Here is a 21,235-nt window from a genome sequence, read left to right on the forward strand (position 1 = left end):
AAGCTTGAGTTTCTTCTTCCTCGGTGAAACACCAATTTGGCGGAGTACGGATTTGCCCGTCTTTGTTTTTTCTTGCTTCTCTCGGTGAACAAAAGTCCTCTCCCTTCTGACCATTTCCACCACCTTTCCGTAATTACCACTCTTTCTCCTCCAACAATTTTCTTTTTCTCCCGCAGTAGAGAAAGGGAAGGGAATAAAGTGGAACTGGAAAGTTGAAGTGGTTCAGACAAGATAACCTTTCCTCGGGCTGGCACAAAGGAATCTACGCAGAGCGCAGAAAGGACCTTGAGAGCCCTAGCTACGAGATTTTACGCAGCAGCAGCAGCATTTGCTGTGGTCGCTTAAGCTTTCCCTAAACCTTGCACCAACTGTTGCAGACATAGTTTATCCAGTTAATTCTGCTGGAGTGATCAAATATCATAAGAATGTGAGACTGGTGGTTTGATTCTTGGTCCCGTTCCAAAGATCGAGTTAAAACCAAAAGTGTTACGGCATCATGTGAAAGTGTTACTTGTTGGCAAGCTGCTCCAACGTCTGCAAAAATTCCTTTTGTTTTGTCCTCCACGACCACCTCATCTGTCATTGTTGCTGCTTCTCTTCTTCCTTGGTGCAAAGGCAGAATTAAATCCTTAAAAAGGGGGGTTTTTAGTGAATCATTCCAGAAACAAGAACATCACAAAGCACCATAAAGTCTATTGTTTGATCTTGTCACCATCTGAAACTTGCATCGCATGGACCTCTCATGAGTAAAATGTGGCTTTCAAATGAGAATTTGTTTAATCCTATATCTTAACATCCATGCAAGCTGATTTCATAACTCACAAGTAACAAGTGGATTCTTAATCAACCTACAACCTGACAGTGTATAACTAAATATAACAATTATTTTCATAATCTGAACTTTGGGACCTGACTTGGTGAAAACCAACCAAGAAGTGTTTTGGTAGATTGTGCAGGGAAACATTGAGATAGAAAAGAATAGATGGTGTCTTCTGTTCTGAGAAATAATACCTAACACAAAAAGGGTTAATAGTAGGAATGACGGGCTTCAAGCACATTGCAGAAAGGAAAAGACACTCCACATGACAAGCTTATCCTGGAACTGACCACCCTCCAGTTTATCCATGCCTCCTAGAATGCTGAATGCTTCTGCATGCCAAAAGTAAAGTGAGCTCCAGAAGACTACACAACAGGAACCTATTGATGTAAGGCTGCAAATGTGCAAGCATACACTGAAGGCCTCCAACAGTTTGAGTTTTTACGTTGCAACACAACTGGAAGAAAAGGTACGGGTAGTGAAAGCTTTAGTGATGTCTATCTTATTCTGAATAGCAAAATCCTCCAAATACAAGAAAGCGTTCTAACAAAAGATTCAACTACTGGTGCTTCAATAAAGAACACAGAGGTAAATGGCTTAATCTTTTAATTTGTGGATTGCATAGTAATCTGATACTGCAAATAGGATTCTAAACTTAACATTACAAACCATAAGTCACTTGTCAAGAAAGCAAAATCTACAAGTGTTCATCCTGCCTAACTTCAATCTACAAACACGATTAAGGTAGTGATGACACTGGAGGAAATAGGAAAAAAAACACTATTACATTCATAACTAGATTACCTTATGTGCTACTAATACTCATGATCCTGAGGTGAAGAACTCTAAAATATCCAGACAAATTCTGGTGCATCGTTCCTTGGCCCGGTCAGACTTCGATAAACATACATCTTCTCCACCCTATGCATGTCACTGGGATTTTCCACCATCTCATCATTTTCATCCATCTCGTTTATAACTTCAACATTCAATCTTGGCATCTTTGTGGCAAGTGCCCTGCAACCCCCTAGAGTAACATCACAAGATGACATCCAAAGGGATCGCATTGTTTCATACTTCCCTACATTCTCCAAAAGTGCCGCATCACCAAAAGGACTATCTCTTATTTCAAGCTTTTTAAGATTCTTGCATCCATTGAGCACGTAAACCATTCCTTTATCACTATCTCCAGCAAATGCAATTGAAAGCATCTCTAGACGTGCAGCATACATGCCTATATACAAGAAAACCTTGTCAGTTAGAAGGCCTGATAATGATAATCTCTTCAGATCTTTGCACGACTTCACAACTGCTCCAAAACCTTCATCCAATGGATGATTAGTGATGGGATCTGGCTTTCTGGGATCAAGAATACACAGCCTGAACCGTGTGAAATGGGGACAGTTGTTTGCAATAGTGATCAGTGCAGCATTTGTCATCTGGTGGCAGAAATACAGTAAAGAATTCAACTTTGGGCAGCCTGAAGATATAGCAACAAGGCCTTCTTCAGTCACAGCAGCAATGCCAGTACCAGAGATATCAGACGGAAATACCCTCAACTCCTGTAACTCTTTACAGGCAGAGGCCACAACTGCTAATCCTTTGTCTCCTATGCAATCTAATACCTGAGAATCAATCATGCCAAATTAAATGAAGTAACAAGGGAAAACAAAAACAATTAAAGGAGCAACAAAAACTCACCCAAAGTTTTTGAAGTTTGAAACAGTGACGAATCATCTTTATTAGATCATTACACTGGATCGCAGGGGCATAGCTTAAGTTAAGAACAGTAAGGTTTGAACAGATGGAATATATGGACTGCAAACAGCGAGGAGAAGCATCCCAGAAACCTGACAAATTCCTTATAGATTTGCATCTGTAGAAGGCATTAATTAGATTCTGGTAAGCTTCAGTGAGGTGGTCAGCTGTGAATGAGCCGGTTCCAAGTTCCACCAAACTGGGGGCTTGGGCAAGTATCCTGATAAGTGACTCAATAGATATTGCTCGATTAAGCTTCAAGCACCTTAGATTCTGGCACCTAGCAACAAGTCGCTCAAGAGCACTTGTATTCACCTCTCCTTTTAGACATGCAAAATTTAGAGATACCAATGAAGTACAGGAATCAGGGAAGCAACTCAGCCACTGCCGACCATGATCTTCCACTTCATTTTCCTGTAAATCTAGCTCCCTAAGACCCCTGACAACAAAAAAACAACATAACATGAGAAATTTGACAAGTGTAATCTGATGCTAGAGTCAAATATAGAAGTTAATACACCCACTTAATCTATCCCTTTCACTGGATGGAGAAACAATTTAGCATGCATAATCATCATAACAAGATTTCACTATAGTATCAGTCTTTACATAAGATAATTGGTCCACGAAGACTAATCTTTTAAGAGAGATCATCACTTGCTTCCCTCGACGAACTAATAACTTAAAACAAGATAAATAAAAAGCATGGCATTGCTTCTGGATTTCATGATTTTAATTGGACTCGAGATTGGTGAAACAACAAACAGATCAAATGTACAATATACACCTGAATTCACCAATCAGAAGCTAGCTAAGAAGAAATAGAAGAACCAAAGCGCATGAACGAAGGATATCAAGACAAAATTATTGCGCAAACAAATTTAGCGGAGAACAGTTCTTACCTGCAGTGAGTAGCAATCGCAGCAAGTCCATCAGTGCTGAAACCCTCGCAGCTAATTAGAACAAGGGCCTTAAAGTTGGGGAAAGAGCGGGCTAGAACCTCAAGGCTGTCGTCCGACACCACCATCCTCTTCAGTCGGAGCTCATCCAAACCAGGGCAACATCGGGCAGCCGCCTCAATCCACGGTAGCGCATAGCCTCCCCAATCGTGGGGAACCAGATTGAAATCAGCAAAATGGGGCTTCCCCTTGACAGTGAGGCACTTCATTCTAGGGAACCTGGCCATTACTCGTTCAGGCCGCAAGACGTAGCAGTTGCCGACGAATACACACCGGCGGCTGAGCCTCTCCACCAAATACCATGCCTTGCACACTGTCGACACATTATTACGGTCTCGGTGGGAGCTCAGGAAGTCAAAGATGTGCTCCACCACCTCATCCGGGAAGTAAGTCATAGCTCCACAGCCAGGAAAGACTTTCCTTTGCACCTTCCTCTCCTCCTCAAGCTTAGTAAGAACAGGGCAAAAAACACGCACAACACAAACTCAGATCTGTAGCCAAGTTCCACCGATCACCACGCAAAATGCCACACTAACAGTTAAAAAGATCCAACCTTTGATGTAGCTTTTTCCAGCAGCTCCAGCTTCACATGCAAACGAACGTAGATCTGCTCCAGAAATAGTAAAAACAATCCCTCCTTTACGAATAAAATCACAGAGGATCATTCGGAGGTGGTATATCAAACAAAAAAACATCTTTTTTTCCTCCGGATCACATCGGGAACACACCAGCAGCAAATTGGGGGCGAAACACACACAAATCACACGGGAAAAAAAAACACAAGATCTCAAAAAAACAGAACAAAAAAAACCCTAAAACAAGCGAGACAAATGCATCACTAGAACAGCGCAGTAAATCGAAGAAAACAACTAGACAAAAAGAAGAAAAACAGAGGCGTGACGAACTGACGATCTAGAACGGGGGGGAGGAGAGAGAGAGGAGGCCAGACCTCAGCTTCCAATTCCCTACTCTCTCTCCCCTCTCTTTCTCTCTGCTCCTTTTTGCTCGCACTTCAACGCCTCTCTGCACCCCCTCCAACCACAGTTAAGAGCTCTGGTTCGGTTCGGTTGAATCCAATCTAGGAGATCCAACGGTCTATATAGATTCGTCGTATAGTGATATGGGATCTGGACCGTTGCGTATGTGTGGCGAAGGGTAAGGAGGAGGAAAGTGGCGTGATTGGTATTAAGTCACGATCCACGCTACCGGTTTCGTTACCATTATTGTCACTATAATTATTGTTTTTTTTAGCAACGTAGCGTTCAATTTATAATGATTAGCTGTGACAATGTACACATATCTCTCTCTATTAATTTTTATATAATCTAGTGAAAATTGCACCTACAACTTAATTAATAATTTTAGTCATAACCTTGCAATATTCAACTAAATTAATCATTTACCTTCAAATGCATTATAGGCTTAATCATAAAAATTCTCATGGGTTAATGCTAGTGTTTACTATTTCATATATGGAGTTAATTAACTTGACTAAGATCCTTTTACAACCATTGTGAGAATAATTAACCCCAACTATGGGTTAACTGTGATCTAATTTTATCAAACTTATAAAGACATTGATTGGCAATGAATTGAAAGTGGCCCCTTGTTGGGGGTTGAAGGCCTACTTGAGCTGTCCTTTCTTGTCCTTGCCTTAATCTTTACCTCTTGAGGAATGCATATATAAAAGAGATTAGGTGACGTAATTACATGCACACAATGATGGGTCCCACTAAAATTTATATTTGTGAGGTCTAAAATGAAGAGAAATAATAATAATAATAATAATATATCCTAATTTTACATTTTATTTTTAAGGGCACTAATTAACTGATTGAATGCATGATTATGAATTAATTAATGGTCCTTGAGCATGTGCTTTGATTAATTGGGATCATGTGGGGGATGCCATTTGAGGGGGGAAAAAGTTGGAAGCAAGTGGAAGACAACTCTAGGGATTAATTAGATAATAGCTCAATTAGAGGTGCAACTACCCTATCAAATCCTACACTATAAAATATTAACAACCATAACCACTTCTTAATCACACTTTAATGAATGATGCATGACTTCTTCGTTAACAAATATTAGAATATGACATTGTATCGTTGTAGATAGTAATTATAGTTGACGATCATTCTTTGTTGGCCAGCCATCTTTAACAAACACATTTTCATTAGCAACCAACCTCGTAGTTGTCCTCTCTTCATCGGTCTTCTTTTCCCTCTCTGCCTTGGATAGGTCTGTGCTAGTAGATGATGGCCGAAGTAAGTTATCAAGAGCTCTATTCTTCTCCTTTATGGCCTCTTTGTCGTCTAACTCTCTTGCTATGTAGCTCTTTTTTCTACTACGATTGACTCTCCTCCTAGTTCTCCTATGTTGCCTTAGCAACTCTTAATGCCTTGGCAATCACCATCACTACTCATGGATAAAAGAAAATAATGTGAGTATAGTTGTTTCAATGCATGCGTTGATACAATGACAATATATATAGGCATTAGGGTTTAAAAATTAGAATTAGGCATTAGTATTAGGTTAAATTTGAACAGAGCTTAAAAATTTGAGAAGATTTAGTGATCCTGTCTGAAATCGATGGAGACGGCTCACTTGATAGGTGGCTTTGATGTTGACTGTTTAAAGACTCTGATTCAATAAAAAATGACTTCAAGCGGTTCTACGTGTCAAGAGGAGCATTAGTAACCAGACCAAGAAAGAGGTCCCTACGCAGGTACTCTGACGCTCAAGTTAGTGATCAGGTTGAGTAGAGTGAATAATAGTATTAACAGTGACTATGAGCATGTAAAATTATGTAGCATCGCATCTCTACGCTTGTAGTTGGAGGCCCCATTTTATAGTGTTACTGTTTATCTATGCATAAATTTCAAAGTGTTTCCTAAAAAAGATAGACCATAAAGATGCTCTAATATCTTTCCCAAAATGTATAGAGATCTTATGCATGCATATAACAAACATAATAGTAGCAGAAAAGGATCTCTCCAGAAATCCTTGCAAATATGATATACTCATTGTTGTTACTCTATCACATAGAATAGTTACCTTTGTTGCGTGAAAAAAATAATCCTGACAACAACTTGACTTTAGTAGATCTTAGCGCGATCAGAACGTCCGCGCCTCTACGGTCTTCACCCAAACACATTCTCCGTCCATCTCATGAACTTACTACTCAGAGAAGAAATAACCTTTGTTGTGCTAGCAACAACTCAAGGAAGTTTCAGCCAAGGTAAGAAGAAGAAGAAGACTAGAATGAATACTCAAAAGTCCTCCCAAAAATCATCAAAAAAATCCTTTTATACTCATCCAATGAATACCAAAAGTTTTTACCTTTTGATCTTCCTTCTTCAATGCATAATTAATCCAAATTGATCATCATTATTCTTCTTTAATGAGTGGATTCAATTGATTCTAACTCAATGAGTCTAATTCGAATTAGACTCAATCCAATGGTTAGATTCATTTGAGTCTAACTCAATGAGTCTAATTCAAATTAGACTCAATCCAATAGCCCAATGGTTCATTATATTTTAGTCAAACTAAAAATGAATCCATTTCCAAATAAACATGTTTTTTGTATGTGACCAAATAAACTCTCGTAACGTTGGCAATGTATCTAAAACTATTGAGATATATAAGCAATGAGTGACATCTAGCAATGCATCATTGCTACTAACTCTTCTGTGTCTATTATCTTGTATAACTTTGTTCTTCTATACTAGATATCTAGTAGGGATAATCGCGGATCTGGGTGGTTCGGTTATTGGGATAAAAACTATCCGGTTCTACTAGATCAGATAATGCAATATTAGAACCCTACATCCGACCCTATATCCGATGGTTCTTATGTATCAGATATCCGATGGGTTGTCAGTTATTTGGATATCCAACCCTATATCTAATGGAATATAAAATATAAATATAAATACAACAAAACATAAAATATTTTAAAATAATAATAGACATTACTCATTATGCGTTGTAGCAGCTAATTGACAGTAGCTACTACAACGTGTATTAGCTTATCAACAGAAGCTGCTACAAGTAGGGGTGATCACGGATCGAGTTGGTTCAGTTATTGGGGTAAAAAAACTATCCAGCTCTATTAGATCAGATAATGCAATATCAGGACCCTACATCCGGTCCTATATCTGGCGGAATTTTTTTTACGTTCAGTTTGGGTCGGTATAAGCGGGTTAGTCGGTTTGGCGGGTTGATTACTCACCCCTAATATCTAGATTGATTAATGAGGTATATACCATGGCATCATCTTATCAATCTTTGTATTTCCTAATCTCTAAGTAGACTCACTTAACCAAATGAGTTCAATATCTCAGATTGACTTTTTTGAGCATGATCATGTATTTTAGTAGTTCTACTTAATTAAGGGGTCCACAAGTATTACTTCTGTTATATAGAAGAAATAGATCATATCTACATCACTCATATCTCTCTATGTAACTTATTGCATATCCAGTGGTCGACTTTATAGTCCACCTTGTTACAGGTGACGTTTGTCGATACCAAAATACACAACTTCTTGTGTAGGGAACCATAGTGACTTCAGATATAAAGACTATTCATACCAATAATTACTATGAGAATATTTATGATACTCATATAATGATCCATAAAATATTCTCATGGAGAGTCAATTCAGTACATATTCTCTAATATATACCCATGTGTCAACTTGATATCTTATATCTATGACTTGTGAGATTAAGTGATCAATTGACCTACATGTTAGTCTCAACACATTAATATTGTCTTTGTATATTAATTCTTGACTAGGAATACTTAAGAGTAGTGCTATATAAATATTCACAGCCTCCCACTTGTTGGTACAGTTGGCACCAATAATCAAACTTGAGTTTTGATAAATGACAAGTGGATTAAAGTTAGATGTGTTATTGATCTAATCTAGTTAATTACTGAGAATGCAGGGCTAACTAACTTGACGGGTTAAGAGGACCAGACATCGGGCGGGAAGTCTAGATGTGGGATTCTGGTAGGAGGTCAGGATGTTCTATTTCCAGTGGGTTGAAGTCCGGATGTGCGATTCCGGTAGGAGGTCAAGATGTTCGATTATGTATTGGCGAAGTCCATATATGCAATTCCAGTAGGAAGACCTAGTGGATCAGATTGACGCCATTGAGCTAACTTGACATTTGGTAAGTGAAGGTAAGTCACTAGTGGAGAGTGACTCAGTGAGGACGTATCCCGGTTGAAGGCATAATAGGCATCGATCCAATTTAGGTCCATTTTAGAAACCTAAATTGAGACCCTGACTAAATCTTAGTCTCGGAGAAATAGGATCTAATTACTAAACTACTTATTTTTATTATGCTAACTTTGCCTTATAGGATATATTTTGTTTATGTTGGACTAACATATTTTGCAGGGTAAAAGAGCACAAAATACCTCGGGATGAATAGTACTTAAGGCCTTCAAGCCATTAGAAGGCGCCTTGAGTACTGTTCATGGAAGACACCTTCAGGAGCTTGGAAGGCGCCTTCAGTCAGATAACACAGAAGACTTTGGCGATGATAAGAAAATGAAATTATGGGATAACTTTTGGGGTTGAAGGTGCCTTCGGTGTTATGGAAGACGCTTTCAACACTGAATAAAAGAGCATCTCGACCAACATCTCAAATACACTTCAATTACAAAATTCTACACATTCGTTTGACTTTTCGATTGCTCCGGCTTTGCACCACTGCTCGCTATAACACTACTGCACCTGACTACTGCTAAGGAGCCGACCAACACTGAATCTGATATGATCATCTACAAGTGTTAGGTAACGAAAGTTAATTATGTACTTAATTTCTACAGAAAAGGGAAGTGTAGCGTGTTACACTTATCCTAATTTTTATTGTATTCAATTCCCTCTTCAATGGTTTCGGAAGAGATTATTAGTGGATTATCCATCGATAGGTCTGCAGGGCCTGGGTCTTGGAGTATAAGTCGCTGAAGGCTCTGAACCAAGTAAAATCGATCGAGTTTGAGTTTTTTTGTTCTATTTTTTATGTTTAATTTTCCGTTGTACACTTTATTTTCAAAATTGAAAAAGAAGATTTTCTAAAACAACGTGATTCACCCCCCCTCTCATGTGCGTCTCGATCTAATAAGTTGTATCAGAGCAAGGTTCTGCTTTGAATTGGTGCAACCACCAATAAAGCCAAAGGAATTGTTTTATTTCTTTTCAAATTTCAGTTTTTAGTATCTCATTTGAATTGGTAAAATTTACCTTTTCAAATAATTATTTCTCATTCAATTTTTACTGGAAATTGGTGCAATACCACTTGAGCCGATAATACTTCTTTTTACTTCAAACTCTACTAATCCAAGACTTAGTCTTGGGCACCTTCTTTTTCTTTTTTTTTTAAGATAATTCAAATGACACAAATTGAAGGGTTTAGTACCGCCCACCCTCCTCTTTTCAATGGAAACAACTTTCTGTATTAGAAGAAGAGAATGGAGATCTACCTGAAGATTGATATTGAGCAGTGGTTTACCATCCGACGAGGATACAAGGCTCCTGTAGATGAAGCAATTAAAGTACCCCTCAACCTAAAAAGATGAAATACAGAAGATAAGAAGAAGGCCTAGATCAACTCGAAGGCGTTGAACACAATCCAATGCAGACTCGCAAAAGAATAACTCAACTGAGTCGGCCCGCACGAGAACGTAAAGGATCTATGGGACAAGCTCATCGAATTACATGAAGGAACCAACGACGCTAATGTAACTAAATGAAGCTTGCTTCTAAATTATTTATTTAATATCAAAATGTAGGACGGAGAAACCGCAAGCCAACTACACACAAGGTTCAAGGATATCCCCAATGGTCTGCACATGATCGGACATCAACTCGAGAACTGTGACATTATTGGGTACACTCTGAACTCGTTTCCTTAAACTGCATTATGGGCATCGGTCGTAGATGCTTATAAAGTTTCGGGGAACCTTTCAAAGTTGAAATTAGACGAGTTATTTTGTAAATTAAAACAAACTTGTTAGGATCTTCGGATGGCTAGAGGGGGGGGTGTGAATAGCCTCCTCTAAAAGCTTAAAGAATTTCTTCCTACAAATCGTTAGCGCAGCGGAAATATGCAAACGAAAAGATAATACAAGAAAAAGAGACAAACACCACTAACACCAGTATGTATGAGGTTAGGGGATAACTTGTCCCTACTCCTCGGCATGTCCGTAAGGTGGACGATCCCTTGATCTTTCGGTAGATCACACCCCGGATAGATTCCGGCTAAAGATCTCCTCCTTCTCGGTGGAGTAACCTCTCCACAAAGTCTCAGAAGATATGTAAATAAAGCACAAGACTTACAATGATCAGTGGCTAAAGAGAATGAAGAATATGCTCACAGCCACGCGAAGACGACAGTGAAAGCAGAGCGCAAGAAGGAAGCAGTTTCTCAGCCAAGAGCTCAAAGCTTAGCACACTCGCTTGATCGACAGAGATTTTTCTTTTTTTCGTTCCTTCTCTGAAAAATCTCTTCATCCTTCTTCTTATGCCTCTGCTTTTCCACTGCGTTCAGCCTGTATCGAATCGCTGTCAACCTGCACTGAATCGCTGCTGCAAGCTAAGGCGTCGCCAATCACTCTTCCTCCTCATCTGGTTCTCTGAACTCACACCAATAGAACCCATGGTCTTCACAGGTGTCTTTGAGCTCAAACCAATAAACAGGAGTCAAGTTGATTGCCAGCTGATAGCAGCCAGTAAACGTTGATGCTCCAATTGCACCATTTGCAGTGAAACACAGTAGAAATAACACTTTGTCTTATTCTTCTGATGGATCTTGATTTGAATTTAAGCATTGACATGATACCTGCAACCTGCAGATTTAAAAAGCTCGCAGCAGATGGTTAAATCAGACGAATCAGAAGTTGCAGAGAAACAACAGAAACTACAGACCATTATTGTGGATCGGTCAGCAAACCGATCCACAGCCTCTTTGACCGATCAGGCTACAGCCTGATCGGTCCAAGAGGGCTCTGATCGGTCTGTGGACCGATCAGGCTATAGGTGGATCGGTCCACAGACCGATCCCCCTATCCTTTCTCCCGAACTCTGTTGCCTCCTGATCGATCTATAGACCGATCAGTAATTCTCGGTGAGTTTACAGAGAGTTACTGATTTGTTACTGATCGGTCTGGTGACCGATCAGATAATCATAGTATCACTGGATCGGTCAATAGACCGATCCAATGCCTATGTAGGTTTAGAGCTTCCCAGCCCTAAACCCTAAAGCCTTCCTGGTCTAGAGAATGAGCTACCGAGCCCTCTTTGACCTAGTCCCGAGAACAAGCTACCGAGCCCTCTCTGACCTAGTCGGGAGAACGAGCTACCGAGCCCTCTCCGACTTCGTCCGGTCCAGAGAACGAGTTACCGAGCCCTCTCTGACCTAGTCCGGAGAACGAGCTACCGAGCCCTCTCCGACTTCGTGTGCCAAGTTTCCATACTTGGACTTTTCCCTTCCACCTGATCAACCTTGATCAGTAATCAATCTGAGTTTAATTAATATCTGATGTCAGACTGTATCAACAATCTCCCCCTTTTTGTTGTTTGACAACACGATTTAAGTTTAGATCAGAAATGCTCATATTTCCATAATTTTAGGAGAATCAAGATCCTCCCCCTAAGACGGATACAACACTATGTAAGGAAGTCAATAATCCTCAAGGTTATCCTCTCCCCTAAAATCAAAACTTCATTCATCTCTAAACTTAGTCATCTTCTCCCCCTTTGTCAAACACCGAAAAGGTGCGAATTAGGTAATAAGACTTAAAGGAATCCCCCTTAACCCATACTGTCTCTTTCTTAATCCACATAGAATTCCCTCTAAGTGTATTATCGGACAGTAAATAAGAGACAATCAAAATATGGCATATGAAATGCATATAAATAGCCAATAAGAACTAAAACATAAAGAGAAGCAAGTAATAGAAAAACGAGTAGCATAAATATATGAAAACAACTAATATCCAGGTCAGACACATGTATCTATCAAACAGTATCCGAAACATAGGCAATCAAAATGACCAACATAAAACAAGGTGTATCAATCAACATCCTCAATATGAGGAGCATCATCATCATCAGCTGGAGGAATGAGTCCCTGAGGCGGCATGCTGCTGCTCGAGGGTGGATAGCACGAGTAATACTGCGGAGGTGGGTAGCTGGCCATCCATCCCAGAAGCACCTGCTGCGTCGCCAAATGCTAACTGCGTAGATCATCGTAACGCTGGTCAATCCGAATGCGCAGCCCATGGAGCTCAGCAGCCAGCAGCTCATCGTGCTGATCGATGCGGCTCTCCAGCTTAGCGATCTGCCAGCGCAGATTAGGATCTGCGTCTCCATACTCATCAGCAGCAGGAGGAGGAGCAGCAATAGGAGTAGCATCAACCTGTCGTGGAGGTGCCCGTGGTAACTCACCCAGTGCTCTCCCATCCTTCTAACGAACCGCCCCATACTCTCCTATGATGCCAGACTTGGAAAATGCACGTTTTCCAAGTCTGCAGTCCTGCCTCACCATCTTGACTATCCTTCCCTTGGAGACATCAATCTGTAGGGTCTCAAGCCAATCCGTAATTATATGCCCATAAGGCATATAAACGGTGAAGCTGTTAGGCTCACTATAGGAGATGATAGACGAATAAATGCTCGACATGATGTCAAAATCAAGACGCCGACGCAATCCATAAAGCATCAGGCAGTGATATGGTCGGATCTCTGACAAGGGTTTAGATGTGATTGGCAGAAGACAATTTGTGACAATCTTAAAGAGAATGTAATCTGGGGCAGATAGTCTCAGAGCTGCAAAGGTAGGAAAATCAACATCTAACTCATCTTGTCCACCTGGTCTAGGATGTCCGAAGAAATACTCATAAATGGAGTCAGATGAGACATCAAAAGGAGAAGGTAAGGGAGTCTGGTAAATCAGGATATATGGAAAAGACATTTCCTGAACACCTCCGGCAAGCTAGATAATCAAAGAAGGCCGAGAAAGAGAAATCAATAGTTTGCTTAGCAACTCTAGTTCTATAAATAACATCATTAGTTTGATGAAGATTATTATAAAACTCAGATACTAAGTCATAATTGATATCCCGTTCTAAATAGACTAGAGAATCAAGTTTGTAATAAGCAAGTATTTCCGACACAGATGGACAAAATTCATCCATGAATTTTTGATCCACAGACCTACAAGGAAGCAGTTTGAAGGTTCTTTGTTGAAAAGCTTGTTCAAAGTGATGGTTTGGAAATCTTCCAGAAACGGATGGTTGAGGTCGGGAGGGAGCCTTAGATTTAGATTTCTCAGTTGACGACTTAGAGGTTCCCTCACTAACTTGTTTCTTCCTAAAGGTTAAAAATGTGACATGAACGGGGAAAATAGGTGAGCACGGAAGCCATCAACAACCGAGAACCAAGCCAAATTACAAAGATACGGTGAGAAATGAAAATGAAGTGCCAAAATGAGTAGAGCTCGGGGAGAATAGAGTTACCTTGGTGCCATTTATGTATCTTTCGGATAAAGGAGAGAAGAGTTGAGGCGTAGGAGGGTGTCGGCTAGGGCTTCAGCGTGCAATGGGAAGAGAAAGGACCGAGAAGAGTTAAGAGGGATGGGTGATCGATCCAGGTGTTGATATGATCGGACGGCTGTCGGATCAGGAAAGATCCTGACCGATCAGGGAACCTCCTGATCGGTCCCTGGACCGATCAGTAAACAAACAGAGAGTTCTGGATCGGTCGACAGACCGATCCAGCCTCTCCTGATCGGGCTGTAGACCGATCAGTGTCTGACAAATTGAAGATTCTCCATTCGGTAACTGAAATTCGTAGAAGTTTTCTATCGAAAATTCTGAAGATTCAGAACTCAAGAAGTTCAGAAACTTCCAAATTCAGAACCTAGAACCTGAAGAATCTACAAACATAAATAATTCCGAAAGATGAGCTCTTACGGTCTGAAATTGTTCAAAACCGGAAGGTTCCAAACAGAAAAAAACTCAGACCAACTCCAAACGCATAGAGTTCAGATGTTTTGAACTTTAAGGTTTCAAAACCAGAAAGACTTCTGAAACTATGATCTATAGTGAACCAAGGTATTAATCAAGACTCAGGCTATTTATTACCTGGTTCAAAATACATCCTTGCTATGATCAGTTTCGAGTTTGTTAAAATATATTCAAATTGCTATCATTACTTCAACAACTTGTCCTATTTTCAATCAAAATCATGAAAGGTATCAATCAACACATCAACCAAAGTTAGATAATTTCTAGGTAAAGGTCCAACCAAGTTTCCTTGGTTGGAATATATGAGTAAGATCTAGGAACCAAATACACATGAATTATGTAATGGTCTTCCCCATACTCAATTTATGTCTCTTCAACCTAATTATTCAAGGGATGCATGATACATTTTGAATAATTTGGCTGATCCTAGCATCTCACCCCATTTCTAGCAAACAAAAATAATTTGTTAAACCTTATAATTTGTGTGAGATGTCCCCAAGTTGCCCAAATTACTTTCCCAATTTCTCCTGTCGTTTTAATTGTCCTTATTGATCATGATGAAGTCCTAATGGCATATTGAGCCAAACACATTCCCAATTCTCTCCTTAAATGACTAAATTCATTTTCCGGAAGGGGTTTGGTGAAAATATCGGTTAGGTTTGATTTTGACTCAACATATGTGAGCGCAATGTCTCCCCTAGCTACGTGATCTCTAATGAAGTGATGACGCACTTCAATATGTTTGGTCCTTGAATGATGGACTGGATTTTTCGTTAGGTTTATTGTGCTGATGTTGTCACACAACACTTGCACTCCCTTATACGAAAGCCCATAATCTTCTAGGGTGTGGATCATCCACAACAATTGTGATATACTCTCTCCCATGGCAATGTATTCATCCTCGGTCGTGGAGAGAGCAACGCAATGTTGCTTCCGACTTGACCAACTAACCAATGATGAACCTAAAAATTGGCAACCCCCACTAGTGCTTTTCTGATCCAATTTGCACCCAGCATAATCAGAGTCGGTATAACTTATCAAATCAAAAGACTCAGTATGAGGATACCAGAGACCTACTCTAATTGTGCCCTTAAGGTATCTCAGGATTCTCTTAACTGCAATTAAATGAGATTCCTTGGCACATACTTGATATCTAGCGCACATGCCCACATCGAAAAGTATGTCCGGTCGACTAGCTATGAGATATAGAAGACTACCGATCATGCTTCTATATTGCGTTAGATCAACTGGTTTTCCATTCTCATCATTGTCAAGGCGAGTGTTTGTCGCCATTGGAGTGGATACTTCCTTAGAGTCACTCATTTTGAATTTCTTGAGCATCTCTTGAGTGTATTTTGTCTGATGGACATAAATGCCATCTCGAGTTTGTTTGATTTCAAGTCCAAGGAAGAATGTCAATTCTCCCACCAGACTCATCTCAAACTCACTTTCCATGTGAGTGATAAATTCATTCAAATAGCCTTTGTTATTTGAGCCACAAATTATGTCATCGATATACACCTGGGCTACAAATATGTTTTCACCATCTCTACGTAAAAATAGTATTGGATCTATTTGACCTCTTACAAAACCCTTTTCTAGTAAGTAAGTTGACAACTTTTCGTACCAAGCTCGAGGTGCTTGTTTAAGCCCATAAAGAGCTTTCTTGAGCTTGTACACGTGGTTTGGAGCTTCGGTATTCACAAACCCCGGTGGTTGTTCAACAAAGACCTCTTCTTTAATGAAACTGTTTAAGAAGGCCGATTTAACGTCCATTTGATAGAGCTTGAAGCCTCTATGTGCAGCAAAAGCTAGCATTAAACGAATGGACTCTAATCGGGCCACGGAAGCATAAATCTCATCATAATCGAGGCCTTCGACTTGACTATAGCCCTTGGCTACAAGTCTTGCCTTGTTTCTTACGACTTCTCCCTTTTGATTTAACTTATTTTTGAAGACCCATTTGGTTCCAATAATGGTGGTCTTTCTTAGGTCTAGGAACTAAGTCCCACACTTGGCTCCTTTCAAATTGACCTAACTCATCTTGCATAGCTATGATCCAGTCAGGATCGTGCAATGCCTCACCAACTAATTTTGGTTCGATTTCTGAGATCAAGGCGACCTCATTAGACTCATTTCTAAAGAATGATCTAGTCCTAACCCCTTGTTGGATGTCTCCAACAATCTGGTCTTGGGGATGACTAGAGGCTATCCTAGATTGCCTTGGTGTTGGCGGTGTCTCATGAGTGGTCTCACTAGGCACAGGTAAGGACTCAGTATCAGTCAAAGGATCAGCCTGAGCCCTTTGTTGCCCTTGCTCATCATCATCGGAGTCAATTTCGATTCTTTCTATGTTTTGATCATTCAAACTTAGACTTCTAAGTTCAAATTAAATTTCTCCTACATCCCTCGATTGATCATTTGATTTAGGGATTTCTTCAAATGCTACATCCGAGGACTCTTCAATCAATTTAGTCCTATTGTTGTAGACTCGATAGGCTTTGCTGATGAGAGAGTACCCGACCAGTATCCCTTTATCAGCCTTAGCCGTGAACTTTCCAAGATGATCCTTGGTGTTCAAGATAAACACCTTACAACCAAACACCCTAAGATGTTTAATTGTAGGGGGTTTCCCAAACCAAAGTTCATGGGGAGTTTTTCCTAAAAACATATGTATCAAGACTCGGTTTTGCACATAGCAGGCTGTATTTACAGTTTCAGCCCATAGGTAGCTCGGTAGTGAGTACTCATTGAGCATGTTTCATGCAACCTCTTGCAAGACTCGGTTCTTTCTCTCCACAACCCCATTTTGCTGTGGGGTCCTTGGAGTAGAGAACTCATGCTTATATCCTTTTTCTTGACAAAATTCTAAAAATCTATGGTTTTGAAATTCTCTACCATGATCACTTCTAATTGTTTTAATTGTTGTTGATTTTTCATTTTCAGTTCTTCTACAAAAAGAAACAAAAATATCTATGGTTTGATCCTTATTTTTCAAAAAGAAAGTCCATGTATATCTAGTAAAATCATCAATGATCACTAAGCAGTATCTACTTCCATTCAATGAAATGACATTACTGCAATCAAATAAATCCATATGCAATAAATCTAAAACATTAGATGTACTTACAATGCTTTTACCTTTATGAGTCACTTTTGTTTGCTTACCCTTTTGACATGCATCACATAATTTTGTCTTTTGGTACTTGATGCTTGGTAGGCCTCGCACTAATCCTTTATTAGCCAGCTTTCGAATATTCTTCATATTCACATGGGCCAACCTCCTATGCCAAAGCCATGATTCTTCTTCTTTTGACATAAAACACTTAGTAGAGGCATTAGTAGCACTTTTAAAAGATACTTGATAAATGTTATCTACCCTTGTGTCTACTAGTACCGTGTCAAGTGTGTCAATGTGTTTGACCAGACATTGACTTGAATGAAACTCAATTGAATAACCCGTATCACACAATTGGCTGTCACTTAGGAGATTAAAGGTCATCCCCTTGACTAGAAGGGCATTCTTGATTTGGAGACATTCGGATATATGAATGTCTCCAACTCCTATAACCTTAAGGCTACCATTATTACCAAACGACACATTACCTCTATTTTTGTTTTGAAGGGTAGTAAAGAGTGACTTGTCCCCGGTCATGTGCTTGGAGTATCACTATCAACAAACCAAGTTGATAGATGCTCCCCCTTGACCAATGCCTACAAGACACGAAAGATAGACATTTTAGGTACCCAAATCTTGGGACCTAATGCATCTACAATGAACGACCTAGGAACCCATGCCTTGGTCACAACCTTCCTAGTCTCATGAACCCTAGAAGCATGTGATCTATGAAATTGGGTTCTAGACACTAGCGAAATGAAACTAGACTCCTTAGGTTGATATCCTAACCCAGCCTTGTTGTAGACCGCCCTTTGGGCATTTAGAATCATATCTAAGGTCTTAGAGCTAGTTGAGAATTTTTCAAGCATTTTCTTGAGTTTCTCAACTTCACCCTTTAAGGCTTTGTTTTCATCCTCAAGGGCCTCTTAATGTAGGTCATCAACCTCATCTTCCCTGAGGGCCCTCAAGTGCTCTACTTCATCTTTTAATGATTTAATTTGAGTTTTTGATTTCTTAAGTAAAGTAGATAAATGTGCAATGGTCTTATAACATTTTTCTAAATGAGGAGAAGTTACCTCTTCATCATCCGAAGATGATGAAGTCGCGGCTGAGGTACCACTCGTGTCACCATCACTCCCGGAATCCGATTCCTCCCTTGCCATGAACGCTAATAGACGTGTGCTTTTCTCCTTCTTCTCTTCCTCCGATGAGTTTGAGGAGGATTCATCCCAAGTAGCTTTGAGAGCTTTCTTCTTCTTGACCCTTTCCTCCTTCTTCTTGAGTTTTGGACACTCGCTTCGATAGTGTCCTTTCTTGCTACACTCAAAACAAGTGACATTAGTTTTATCAACATTTTGATCGATAGATTTACCTTTCCCTTTGTATCTCCGGCTCCTTCTCATGATTCTCCTCACAAAGTTGGTCATCTCACTTGATGATGATCCACCTTCATCATTGGACTCGGAGGAGGATGAGGATGAAGGAATCTCTTTTTCCTTCTTCTTTTCTTTCTTCCTTTTTCCATCTTTGCTCTTTTCTCCTGCAACTAAGGCAATACCTTTCTCTTTTTGACCCTTGTTAGCAAATTCATGAAGTTCCATTTCACAAAGAAAATCATCTAATTTAACAATTGAAAGGTCCTTGGAGACCTTATAGGCATCTACCATAGATGACCACAAGGCATTCCTCGGAAAGGCTTTGAGAGCATACCTTATAAGATCGCGATTCTCTACGCGTTCATCTACGGAATGAAGACCATTGATAATTTCTTTGAACCTTCTGTGTAGTTCACTTACCGTCTCGTTCTCCTTCATGGTGAGGTTTTGTAATTGATTTAAGAATAAATCTCTCTTGGCGATCCGAGAGTCTCGAGTTCCTTCTTGGAGCTCGATGAGCTTGTTCCACAAGTCTTTTGCGCTCATGAATGGACCTACCTTGACGAGTTGATCCTTGGCTATCCCACATTGTAGAGTGACCACTGCCTTGGCATCGGCTTGTCCTTTGCGATTTTGCTTGGCGGACCACCTTGATGAGTCTAGTTCCTTACCTTCTTCGTCCTTCGGAGGTGTAAACCCTTCCTTGACGGAGAACCACATTGAGATGTCGGTCTTGAGATAATATTCCATGCGGCTCTTCCAATATTAAAAGTCCGCTCCGTCAAAGTAGGGTGGACGATTGGTGCTAAACCCTTCCTTCATAGCCATCTTCTTGCTCTTTAGGGTGTTAATCCGGATGAAGAGAACCTTGCTCTGATACCACTTGTTAGGATCTTCGGATGGCTAGAGAGGGGGGGTGTGAATAGCCTCCTCTAAAAGCTTAAAGAATTTCTTCCTACAAATCGTTAGCGCAGTTGAAATATGCAAACGAAAAGATAATACAAGAAAAAGAGACAAACACCACTAACACCAGTATATACGAGGTTCGAGGATAACTTGCCCCTACTCCTGAACGTGTCCGTAAGGTGGACGATCCCTTGATCTTTCGGTAGATCACACCCCGGATAGATTCCGGCTAAAGATCTCCTCCTTCTCGGTGGAGTAACCTCTCCACAAAGTCTGAGAAGATATGTAAATAAAGCACAAGACTTACAATGATCAGTGGCTAAAGAGAATGAAGAATATGCTCACAACCACGCGAAGACGACAGTGAAAGCAAAGCGCAAGAATGAAGCAGCTTCTCATCCAAGAGCTCAAAGCTTAGCACACTCGCTTGATCGACAGAGAGTTTTTCTTTTTTTTCGTTCCTTCTCTGAAAAATCTCTTCATCCTTCGTCTTATGTCTCTGCTTTTCCACTGCGTTCAGCCTGTATCGAATCGCTGTCAACCTGCACTGAATCGCTGCTGCAAGCTAAGGCGTCGGCAATCACTCTTCCTCCTCATCTGTTCTCTGAACTCACACCAATATAACCCATGGTCTTCACAGGTGTCTCTGAGCTCGAACCAATAAACAGGAGTCAAGTTGATTGCCAGCTGATCGCAGCCAGTAAACGTTGATGCTCCAATTGCACCATTTGCAGCGAAACACAGTAGAAAGAACACTTTGTCTTATTCTTCTGATGGAGCTTGATTTGAATTTAAGCATTGGCATGATACCTGCAACCTGCAGATTTAAAAAGCTCACAGCAGATGGTTAAATCAGACGAATCAGAAGTTGCAGAGAAACAGTAGAAACTACAGACCATTATTGTGGATCGGTCAGCAGACCGATCCACAGCCTCTTTGACCGATCAGGCTACAGCCTGATCGGTACAGGAGGGCTCTGATCGGTCTGTGGACCGATCAGGCTATAGGTGGATCGGTCCACAGACCGATCCCCCTATCCTTTCTCCCGAACTCTGTTGCCTCCTGATCGATCTACAGACCGATCAGTAATTCTCGGTGAGTTCACAGAGAATTACTAATTGGTTACTGATCGGTCTGGTGACCGATCAGATAACCATAGTATCACTGGATCGGTCAACAGACCGATCCAATGCCTATGTAGGTTTAGAGCTTCCCAACCCTAAACCCTAAAGCCTTCTTGGTCTAGAGAACG

General features: G+C 40.4%; 1 protein-coding gene across 2 annotated transcripts; it reads right to left on the minus strand.

The window, feature by feature from the left end:
• Nucleotides 1–814: 814 nt before the first annotated feature.
• On the minus strand, nt 815–4,574 carry LOC122041640 (transport inhibitor response 1-like protein Os04g0395600). Of its 2 annotated transcripts, XM_042601392.1 has the most exons (5): nt 4,088–4,574; nt 3,478–3,980; nt 2,519–3,014; nt 1,622–2,442; nt 815–1,149 (listed from the first exon to the last, which is right to left on the minus strand). In XM_042601392.1, the coding sequence occupies exons 2-4, from the start codon at nt 3,927–3,929 to the stop codon at nt 1,663–1,665; spliced, it is 1,728 nt and encodes a 575-aa protein (XP_042457326.1). In that variant the 5' UTR covers nt 3,930–3,980; nt 4,088–4,574; the 3' UTR covers nt 815–1,149; nt 1,622–1,662. The 2 variants fall into 2 exon arrangements, with proteins under 2 accessions (XP_042457326.1, XP_042457325.1); XM_042601391.1 differs by lacking the exon at nt 815–1,149 and having other exon boundaries at nt 1,411–2,442.
• Nucleotides 4,575–21,235: the final 16,661 nt, after the last annotated feature.

The sequence above is a fragment of the Zingiber officinale genome, chromosome 2A, assembly GCF_018446385.1.
Source record: "Zingiber officinale cultivar Zhangliang chromosome 2A, Zo_v1.1, whole genome shotgun sequence".
Classification (NCBI taxonomy): domain Eukaryota; kingdom Viridiplantae; phylum Streptophyta; class Magnoliopsida; order Zingiberales; family Zingiberaceae; genus Zingiber; species Zingiber officinale.

What these genes read in the sequence shown, in the direction of transcription:
- LOC122041640 (XM_042601392.1), bottom strand. Translation starts at nt 3,929, where the DNA reads ATGACTTACTTCCCGGATGAGGTGGTGGAGCACATCTTTGACTTCCTG. An exon ending in GCGATTGCTACTCACTGCAG is followed by an intron (nt 3,015 to 3,477) that starts GTAAGAACTGTT and finishes TTTTGTTGTCAG; the next exon opens with GGGTCTTAGGGAGCTAGATT. An exon ending in TCAAACTTCAAAAACTTTGG is followed by an intron (nt 2,443 to 2,518) that starts GTGAGTTTTTGT and finishes ATTGATTCTCAG; the next exon opens with GTATTAGATTGCATAGGAGA.